The sequence below is a fragment of the Odocoileus virginianus genome, chromosome 17 (genome assembly GCF_023699985.2).
Source record: "Odocoileus virginianus isolate 20LAN1187 ecotype Illinois chromosome 17, Ovbor_1.2, whole genome shotgun sequence".
Taxonomy (NCBI): Eukaryota; Metazoa; Chordata; class Mammalia; order Artiodactyla; family Cervidae; genus Odocoileus; species Odocoileus virginianus.
In genome coordinates this window covers 14740057-14750900 of record NC_069690.1, presented here as the reverse complement: position 1 = coordinate 14750900, position 10844 = coordinate 14740057, and the positions used below count along the sequence as shown (strand labels likewise).

General features: G+C 43.3%; 1 protein-coding gene across 1 annotated transcript; it reads left to right on the top strand.

Moving 5' to 3' along the window:
• The first annotated feature begins 5137 nt into the window (after positions 1-5137).
• LOC110145797 (C-C motif chemokine 8) lies at positions 5138-7136 on the top strand. Its single transcript, XM_020906254.2, has 3 exons — positions 5138-5292; positions 6051-6168; positions 6571-7136. The coding sequence occupies exons 1-3, from the start codon at positions 5217-5219 to the stop codon at positions 6674-6676; spliced, it is 300 nt and encodes a 99-aa protein (XP_020761913.1). The 5' UTR covers positions 5138-5216; the 3' UTR covers positions 6677-7136.
• The last annotated feature ends 3708 nt before the right edge of the window (positions 7137-10844 follow it).

Below are 10844 nucleotides of genomic sequence, written 5' to 3'. Positions count from 1 at the left end.
TTTGGGGTTCCTGGGCACCTCTCCATATCTTCCTGCCTGGTTCTTGTCTTCTAACTTGAAATTGAATAATGGCTTTCACGCTGACATGCCCATTTACCAGCCCTGGCTTGTCACAGGGCAGTGGTACAACTTTATGACAAATCATTTCACCTCTATAATTCATTCTCTCAAGGGAAAAAGATTGAATAAATTAAATGCACTTTTTTCTAACTCATTCTATAATTTTGTGAGCGTCGAGGACACTTGGGACAGAGCTGGAAAATGAAAGCAGATACTTTGATTCCCGAGATCCTCTCCCATCTAATCACATTCCTTAGGAGCCACATTTCCACATATTACAAACAATACAATCCTGTGATCCAACTTCTGGGCATATATTCAGAGAAAATCACAGTTTGAAATGATACATGTACCTTAATGTTCACTGAAGAACTATTTACAATAGCCGGGACACGGAAGCAACCTAAATGTCCATCCACAGAGGAATGGATAAAAAAGATGTGGTCCACAGGTACGGGGCTTCCCTGGTGGCTCAGATGGTAAAGAATCTGCCTACAATGCAGAAGACCCAGGTTTGATCCCTAGGTTGGGAAGATCCTCTGGAGAAGGGAAGGGCAACCCACTCCAGTATTCTTGCCTGGAGAATCCCTTGGATAGGGGAGCCTGGCAGGCTACAGTCCATGGGATCACAGAAGAGTTGAACACACATATATATGATGGAATATTACTCAGCCATAAAAAAAAGAATGAAATAATATCATTTGTAGCAATATGGATAGACCTAGAGATTGTTATACTGAGTGAAGTAAGCCAAACAGAGAAAGACAAATATAGTATGATGTTGCTAATATGTGGAATCTAAAAAAATAGTACAAATGAACTCATTTGCAAAACAGAAATAGAGTCACAGCTGTAGAAAGCAAACTTACGGTTACCAGGGGAGGAAGCAATGGGGGAGGGATAAACCGGGAGCTTAAGATCGACATATACAAACTACGACAGATAACTAATAAAGACCTACTGTATAGCACAGAGAACTCTTTTCAATACTTGATAACTACCCATATGGGAGAAGAATCTAAAAAAGAGTGGATATATGCATGTGTATAACTTATTCACTTTGCTGGATAGCAGAAGCTACTACAACATTGTGAATCAGCTACAGGCTAAGAAAAATTCTTTAAAAAAGAAGGAAGCAGTAAAAAACAAGCAAAATGAAGCAAAACAATTAGTACAAAAACAAAACAAAGTATGTAAGAACCCAGATCTACTTCCACAGCAGGGTACCCACTTCTGGCCCCCTATTAATGGAGGTTGTTTCTGATCTCTGGTGCCCCTTCACAGCCACTGAGCCCTAAGTGAGCTGTCAAAACTGCTTAAGGAAGATTGGGAGGATTGGGAATATTGGGAGGATGCTGAGCAGAAAAGAGAGAAGGCAGAGTGACCACTTCCTTAAAGAACAGCATAACCACGATACTGGAAATAACAGCTGCTGAACTTGCATGGCCTAAAGTTTCATTTTAACTTTTTATGTTGGGATTTCTTGAATTCAATTTGAGGACAAAACAATAGAGGGAAATTGCATAATCAAACTGACTCATCACTTGAGGTCTCTGAGCTCCTGGAAGAATTAAGACTTGGTGCCTCCTGGTGTGTCAGCCCTGGGGTCTGACCTTCATCCCCACTGTGGACCCCAGAACATTCCATGCATCTGACTCATGGCAGGATCCCAGGACCACACTTCTCTTCCTCTGGGGGTCTCTTTTTTTCCCCTTCATCTACAATCCAGACATTCCTAGCAGTCTATTTCTACCACATATCTTAGTTGGAAGCAATTTTAAGGACAATTAATACAAGAGACCAGGGGCCACACTGTGGGTCCCTTTCTAGCACGTTCTAGACACAATACCTTTCTTACTTGACTATTAATAACAGCTAACTTATTGATCACTTGTCATATGTTACTGAGGGTTTCCCCAGTGGCTCAGCAGTAAAAAATCCACCTTGTAGTGCAGGAGACATGAGTTTGATCCCTGGGTTGAGGAGATCCCCTGGAAGAGGAAATGGCAACCCACTCCAGTATTCTTGCTGGGAAAATTCCATGGACAGAGGAACCTGACAGGCTATAGTCCGTGGCGTCGCAAAGAGTCGAACATAGCTGAGCAGCTGAGAATGCATGCACACATGTGTTACTCACTCTGCAAAGCAAGTTTTGGATATCAGATCACTTAATATTCACAATAAACCCCACTTCCACATAAGAATAGGCGAGTAAAGAATATCTGACATAGATATTAACTAGTATTCTTTGTATCCAGATCCAGACTTTTAACCACCATGCTATTCATCTTCTCCTCGGGCTGACAGCTAAGTACATTTCTCTGCCAGTTCTCTTGGCATGCTAGCTTCTTAGTCTCTGAGTGGATGCTTCCCAAACATAGATGAATTAAGTTACAGAAGAGCTGAAATATGATTTAATCCAGGAACAACATCTGTGTTATACAGGTAGTACCACTTTCTATTGCTGCATCCTTGGCAGACATCACTAATCAATCACAGCACTGCATTCAATAACCCAAGGTAAGCCTTCACTGGAGCTTTTGTTTGGTTCTTTTGTTTTTTGGGTTTTTTTTTTTTTTCAACACGCCTTTCTGTTTATCTGCCATCAATCCATTAAGTTAACAAATTATTGAAAACTATTTGTCATCCCTGAACTTGTCAAACCCTTCTATTTTATAGATAAGGACAATGAATTTAGGAATCAAGATTTATCCATGGTCATACTGGGCAGGTCATTGGCTCATTATTGGCTCCATCAGGATTAGAATTGAGTTACTTGACCATTAGTTCCCTTCATTTGACTAACGCTTGTTGATTCTCAACAATATCATTTTTGCTACTAATTGTGTCATCTGCTTATGGATGAACTTTCCATAGGAAGGCAGCTCAGGGGAGAAATTAACAGGGCCTTGAAAGTTTTGTGTGAGACAGTGACTTTATTTCTGAACAAAAAAATGTGTGCAAATGACCTCTTAGACAACACACTCCCACAGAAGTCAGGGCTACAAGGTACATCTGGCAAGAGGACTGTCTGGAAGAACTCAAGTTCCCTTCTGGTCATAAGAAATTCTGATGACAGTGATTTATCCCATGTTCTGCAAATTCTCTACTCTTATAAGTCTGCACAGTATAATAAAAGGAAAATGCATGAGATAAATGTTCTAAAGTCTCTTGGGAATCAGTAAGAACAATAAAAGGCCATATGTTATAGAAACATGAATGAGTTAATCACAAGAAAAAAATAATTAATGCACTCGCTAAAAACAACAAATACACTAGAATGTAAGCACAATAGTGCTGTGCTTTCTATTTACTTTATGTGGAAGCTTAATTTATATACAGTAAAGTGCAGACACTTTAAGTGTACAATTTCATGAATTTTTAGTAGACATCTGCTTAAGCACCCCTCTGAGTAAGATAAAGAATGTGTCTGCCTCTAAAAAGGCTCCTGCATGATGTCAGCACCACAAAGGAAACTGCTATTCCATTGCTTAGTTTTACCCTTTAACAAGATAAATATCTTTTTCTTAGCAATTGTCAAATATTTTTAAGAACATATAAACTCACATTTTAATGAAGATGGAAATCTTCCAGCACTGTAATAATGCTGTAATTTGATTAAGAGCCTTAATAATAGCCATATAACTTGATTTATTAATCCTTTAGCTATAGAATGGGAGACAGTAATGATTATGTTACATCAGTTTTCTCATAATTGTTGTTTATGATTGTGAAAAAGTGGGAATTGTGTAATTTCCAACTGTAGAGAAAGGCTTCACTTAATTATGGTGACTTTATATATGGACCCTTATGGAATATTTAACATTCAAGATTATTGGGGAATATTGAATGATTTGTGAAAAGTCTGGAAATGTTCATTGAAAAGGCAATATGCGAACTTGGATTTGATGAAGAGATTTTAGCTAGAATACCAAAAGCAACATCTATGAGAGAAAAAATTGATAAATTGAACTTTATTAAAATTTAAAACTTTTGCTCTGTGAAAAATATTGTTAAGAAAATAAGCTACAGCCTGTGGAGAAAATATTTGCAATGCACATAGCTGGTAAAGGATTTGAATGCAAAATGTTAAAAGAACTTTTCAAAGTCAGTTGTAAGGAAACAAACAACCTAACTTTTTAAGTGGGTAAAACACCGGACACCAAAAGTAAATGGCATTTTTCAAACAGACCTGTTCTATCTGAATCTGCATGAAATACTGGATTTCTTTGCTTCATTTCACTTGGAAAGAAACTTTAGTGTCTGATACAGTGTTGGGAAATCACCACTCGGCAAGATTGTAGGCTTCCCTGGAGGCTCAGTGGTAAAGAATCTACCTGCCGATGCAGGAGATGCAGGTTCAATTTCTGGGTCTGGAAGATCCCCTGGAGAAGGAAATGTCAGCCCACTCCAGTATTCTTGCCTGGGAAATTCCATGGACAGAGGAGCCTAGTGGGCTACAGTCCATGGTGTTACAAAGACTCGGACAGGACTTAGCAACTAAAACAACAGCAATCCTGTAAGATCAGTATGTGTTGTCCAGTTCTTAGCCTCCACAACAGAACATTCCAGAGCCTGAAGACTAGAAGATGCCTGGATTTACCATTCTGCCAAGATTCTCTCAAGCTACCTATGTGAGATTCTAAAGGAGTGCAACTGGTTTAGGATGGCAGAGACCAGAGATGGACAAATAGCCCAGGCAAAGACTTAGAGCCCCTTCCCCGACCTCCTGGACCCTGAGGAGGCCCCAGGCCGTTGATTCTTCCCACCCCACTAAGAACTCGGCTTCCACTCGTCCTTTCCAACAGATCATCTTCCGTTTCAAAGAAATCGGAGCTCTTAATAGCCTAATGACGTCACTTTGTACATTTTGCTGGCAGGGCTACATATCCTTCCACCTCTGCTCCACAGCCCCAACAGATGATGGAAACTGCACAACTTCCTTTTCTTGGTGTTCGGAAATCACCACCAGGATCTGGTGCTTACTCAGCACATTCAGGGGCTTCTTCGGTGCTTCCTTAAGCATGACGCTACCCCTGCACTCTGCTCCCTATAAAAGGCAGGCAGATCAGTCAGAGGAGCCAGGTTTCCAGAGACTGAGACCAACTCAGCAACCGCCAACTCTCAGGCTGAAGCCCCTGTGCTCGCCCTCCAACATGAAGGTCTCCGCTGGGATTCTGTGTCTGCTGCTCGTGGCAGCCGCCTTCAGAACCCAGGTGCTCGCTCAGCCAGGTAAGGAGCCTCTCTCTTCTTCAGCCTTAATGTTTTCACTACCCCAGCTACTAACCCCGGGCATAAGTCATCCCATGCTTGCTGCATCGCCTCCATTGCAAAGATGGAGAAGGTGAAACAAGAGAGGAATTAAGAAGAGCTGGCACCTCACAGCTGGTCAGAGGCAGGACCAAAACTAGAAGCTGAGGCCCCTGGGGCCAGGCTCCATTATCTTGCCCAGTACCACCTTCGGGACACAAAATGCAATCTCAACAATCCTCATCTTGTTTGGGGATGGGGCACAGAAGGAAGGATCATTTCTCATTGTGGATGGAAAAGACATTTCAAGCAATAGTAGAGAGGAGGAAATTCTTGCTGGAGGCTTCCAATGTTGGATTATGGTCCAGCGTAACTTCTAGAATGGTGACTGTGAAGGATAAAGACCCATAGGCATCTATCTCAGCATGTGACATAGGTTGGCTCTAAGCCCATGCGGATAGAGCTGGGAAGCAAGTTTTTAGAATCTTCCCAGGTTCAGAGGTTTTGGATAGAGTCCCCCATTTGCAGTCAACAATGAGGGACCCACAGTTCAGTAGAAGAAACTGACTCACAGGCACCATTTTACCTGTGTGATCTGGACTAAGGCTCTGAATGTGGGAGTGGTGGGTCCTAGCTAGAATTCCAGCACTAGCTTTATCTCCTGTCTTCTTCATCTTCTCTGACACATGTGTGCTTACAACACATCATAACTCTCTGGTTCTTTGCAAAATGTTTTTCAGATTCAGTTTCTATACCAATCACCTGCTGCTTTCATGTGATCAATGGGAAGATCCCCTTCAAGAAGCTGGACAGCTACACAAGAGTCACCAATAGCCAGTGTCCCCAGGAAGCTGTGATGTAAGTGGACCATGCCCTGGCACCCACAGCCAAAAGTTCTGAGTTCTGTGTGTCCAGATGAGTCAGATAAATGAAACACCTAAGCCAAAGGACCCTTCACTCCATAGACAAACTGAACCCACAAGAAGGAAAATATATACACTCCGGGCTCCTTTTCTAGGAGCTTGGTCAGATCATCCAAGTTCCTTTAGCCAAGGGTCTGGAGGGCTTCCCCTGGGGCAGTAACAGCAGAACTTCTTTTCTGGAAAAGAAGTTTCTTCCTCCCATTTCCCCTTCTTCTTGTCCCCATTCAGGCTCCTCAACCAGGGAGCAAGGGCTAATCAGCTTTAGGGACCAATGGATCAGACTCCTGGGAAAAATCCTCAAGACACTCCATTTAACTCTGCCCTCTCTTCCCCACAGCTTCAAGACCAAAGCGGACAAGGAAGTCTGTGCTGACCCCAAACAGAAGTGGGTCCAGAATTCCATAAAGCTCCTGGACCAAAAGTCCCGAACACCGAAGCCTTGAACCTTCATACCTGGACTGAGAGACAGAATCTTGGAAAATCTTACTTATTTCTTCCCAACCTTCCCCAAGTGTATTATTTTATTATAGTGGCCAAAAAGAGGTTATTTTTTTAAAAAATAATTTAAACACATAGTTTCTTAAATAATATTTAATTATGTTTAAGTTATTGTTGTTTTAACTTTATCTGCTATAAATCCTAATGAATGTAACATACAACATCTGGTGATGAGTGTCCTGTGAGCTTGATTAAGTTCATGGCAAGATGGTGCTGTTCCCCATCCTACTGCCTGTAGGATGGTGAGGTCCTTCCACCGATCATCAGAGTGAAACACCTCTGGGATCTTAGGAAATCAGTGCTCCTGTAAGTGGATGTGTGCTATGTAGTATTGTGATGGAAAGTAATGTTATTACATGGCTATGGAATTTTCAAAGAAATATATATATATATAATTTCAAGCTACTTGGTCTTATTTTTCATGGGATAACATTTCGTGGGGAGGGAGAAAATGGTAGCGATGAATGACAATTTGGAGTGTAAAAGTCATCCTCTAAGACATCTTTTGGACTCAATTTAGGATTAGGGAGAACCTAGAATGACTAAGCTGTTCCACTCTTCTGGCTCCAATCCCTGTCACTTGCCCATAATAGCATCTAGATTCCCATTTCTTTTCTCTCCACATTGACCTTTGCCTGGTCTCTCTCTTGATCTCTTGCAACAGTCTTTAACCAGTTTCCCATAACCCGAGGTTTTCTGTTTCATTCATTCTCAAACCTAGAATAACATCCCAGGAATGAAATTGAACCCAAGAGGAAACTAGATGCCTATAGCCCAGAGATCCACTTAAGACTATTCCTTGGAGATGAGTCTTCACTCAGACAGGTCATGAGAGATTCGAATGTGATGGAAAAGGAAAGGATTCTTCAGAGCTGATAGAGGAGAGAGATGAGGGGAGTGGGCCCGGGGAAGGAATCCCACCTGGCTGGGCTTTAGGAAAACAGAGGAGTTGAGGTTTTAGGAATACAGTTTAGAGCCAGATTGTAGTGGCTCTTGAATTTCAGATTGGAACTTCAGCAGATAATAGAGATGCACTGAGAGTGCTGAAATAGGAGAGAAGGAAAATCTCACATGCAGAGGTGAGCGTCAGGAAGAATAACTTCGTGTCTGAATACAAGATGGAGCGTGAGAGGGAAGGTCTGAGAGCAGACTGCCGCCATAGAGCAGAGAAATGGTAGGAACATAAATGGTGCACCGTGGGAGTGGGATGAGGTGAGGAAGAATGGGCCAGACAGAGTGATACGTTAAGTGCTATAGAAGAAGAGAGTTATTGACCAAGACATAGACCCTTCTTTTATGATCTTGCAAATCGACTATCCACAGGGCTGTTACCCTTGAGATACAGAATGAATTCATCTCCATCACTATACCCTCAACCCCAGTCCCAAGAATTTGCAAAATCCTTTTGAAGGCATGGAATCTGCTTTCCTTAATAGCCTCTCAAGGTCCAGATTCTCTTGTACTTCTTGAGCATGAGTGAGTGAGGGAAAGTCACTCAGTCATGTCCAACTCTTTGCGACCCTGGGGACTGTGGCCTGCCAGGCTCCTCTGTCCATGGAATTCTCTAGGCAAGGATACTGGAGTGTTTAGCTGTTCCCTTCTCCAGGGAATCTTCCCAACCCAGGGGTCAAACCCAGGTCTCCTGCATTGCAGGTGGATTTTTACCCTCTGAGCCACCATAGTTGGCTCCTTTTTCAGACATGAGGCCCACTGTACTGAGGCGCAGAGACCAAGACCCCTCCTGAAGGAAGGGAACTATTGTCCGGCTTACCCAGGTCCATGGAGCCTGCCACAGGTTGGAGAGATGCCCTGATTCAATGACACACATGGAAACACGGCAAGGCAAGAGACTTGGGTTCTGATCCCAGAACTGGTTCTGACTCTCTGAGTCACTTAAAGCAAGTCAGTTTCTCTCTCTGGCACTAAGATGCCCCATATAAAAGTGAAAGTCATTCTGTATCACATGCAAGAAGTAAGAGGGTCTGGGAGATGGCTTCACAAGCTCCTTCCTACCCTAGGAGCCATGTTTCTTGGGAATTTGGTCATGCCTATTGGCTAGGGAAGGGTCAGGAAGAAAGCGCCAAGAATTAAAACCACCGAGCCAGCCAGGAGCCCAGCCTAGTGGCAAATACTCCCAAGTTAGATATATTACCTGTCTGAAAATAAGCTTTCCACCAAAGCCCAAGGTAGCACACTGAAACTCCAGGTGTCTAAAATAAGGCATCTAAATGTCAGCTGGGTAAAAAGAGTGCTTTCCAACCAGAAAGGCTCCATCTGATTCTTAACCGCGCTCTTTCACAGCCTCAAGGTCAAGCTGGCTGCAAAGATCTGGGCCCAGGGTTTCATGAACTCCCTGGACACAAGTCCTAAATTCCAAAGGCATGAGACTCATCCTAAACTGTCACCAGGCTACAGCACAAGACACAGTCCATTTGTCCTCCCCAAGCATCACCCAGAGACACTCCGGGATTATGTTGTTGTATTTCAAATCACAATGAACTTCGTTAATGACATGAAACATAAACATGGTAAGTGATATGTCACCTTATTTAAGTTACTAATGCTTTATGTGCCTCAACTGGGAATAGTTGTGTTTTGAAAATCCACATCCTTCTGCTAATGGGTTCATTTCTATGAACACAATTCATTCCTTTGTCAGTTGGGGGCAAAGAACTGGTGAGGTCACAGGAAGCTGACAAGCCTCCTGTTGGGCTCACCACTGATTTAATCCACGCCTCGGGCAGGCAGCTTGCTGCAGGCTTGGATTCACTTCACTCTCTCAACATGTGGTCTCTGCCTCCTCACTTTTTGTGTTCTGTCCACAGGCTTCTCCTTGGATGCCATCTCAGGTCAGGAGTTGGCTCAGCCTACACATTTGTCTGACGCTCACCGTGCAGGGGAGCGGACACTGTGGGTGCCAACTTTCCACCAACGAAGAGTGGGGCAGATTTTTTTAAATTTATTAATTTGTTTCTTTTTGGTTGTGCTGGGTCTTCTTTGCCGCATGTGGGCTCTCTCTGTTGTGGTGAACTGGGCCTGCTCTTCATTTCAGCGCACGGACTGCTCATTGCAGGGACTTCTCTTGCCGCGGAGCACACGCTCTAGGTGCGAGGCGTTCAGTAGTTGCGGCACATGGGGTCAGTAGTTGTGGCTCCTGGGCTCTAGAGCTTTGGGCTCAGTAGTTGAGGCACATGGGCTTAGTTGCCCTGCGGCACGTGGGATCTTCCTGGATCAGGGATTGAACCTGTGTCCCCTGCATTGTGGGTATCCTCTGTACCACAAGCGAAGTACAGAGCAGATGTTTAAAAGCTTCTGCCACTCTTCCTACCAGCAGTTGATTCTGGGGGCCATTCTGTAGGCTCATCGGGTATTTCCAGGAGAGGCAGTCCCCATCGCCCACTATTCTGCCCTTAATTATGTATGCTTCTATTGCTTTCTCCTTTTCCATCTCACTGGGTTCTCAGTCCTCACCCGTGGGGTCACTTCTCAAAGGAGCTATCTGCACAGACGTTCTTATCTCAGGCTCTATCTTATTGACTCATTGTTTTTTACCATCAATATTTGTTCTCCGTCCTCCAGGTGATGCCTGGATTTCACCAGGCAAGTTCACTAGCTCAGGGCCAGGGATTTAGCTGGGCATTCAGTTGGTGTGTTTACCAAGGCTGGGGCTGGGACCAGGATCAGGGATGCCAGTAAGTTCTTTGGGACCAGGGCTGAGACAAGACTGTGGAGAACTCAGCCAGTATGTTCAGTAGGACTGGGTTCAAGAGAGCAGTCCTCAAGTTAGGATCAATAGCACCAGGACTGAGTTAGCCATGTACTTAAGAGAATGGTGACCTGAAGAAGGATTTAGCAAATAAATAAATGTATTGAAGATAATGGAAGCCAACTCCCTTACTATTGGAGAAGCTTCTATAGAGGGATATAGAATGTTGGAGGCTAGAAAAACTCTGTGGGGTTGGACTGCAGTTAAAAGTTATCAGCGTGAACTTACAGTTTTGCAGGTAGATGGCAAACAAACAGATAGATAGAAATAAATATGGATATATAGATAAGAAAGAGAGAAAGAAAAAAGAAAGAAATACATACATGGTTGACAGGATATGCACATAT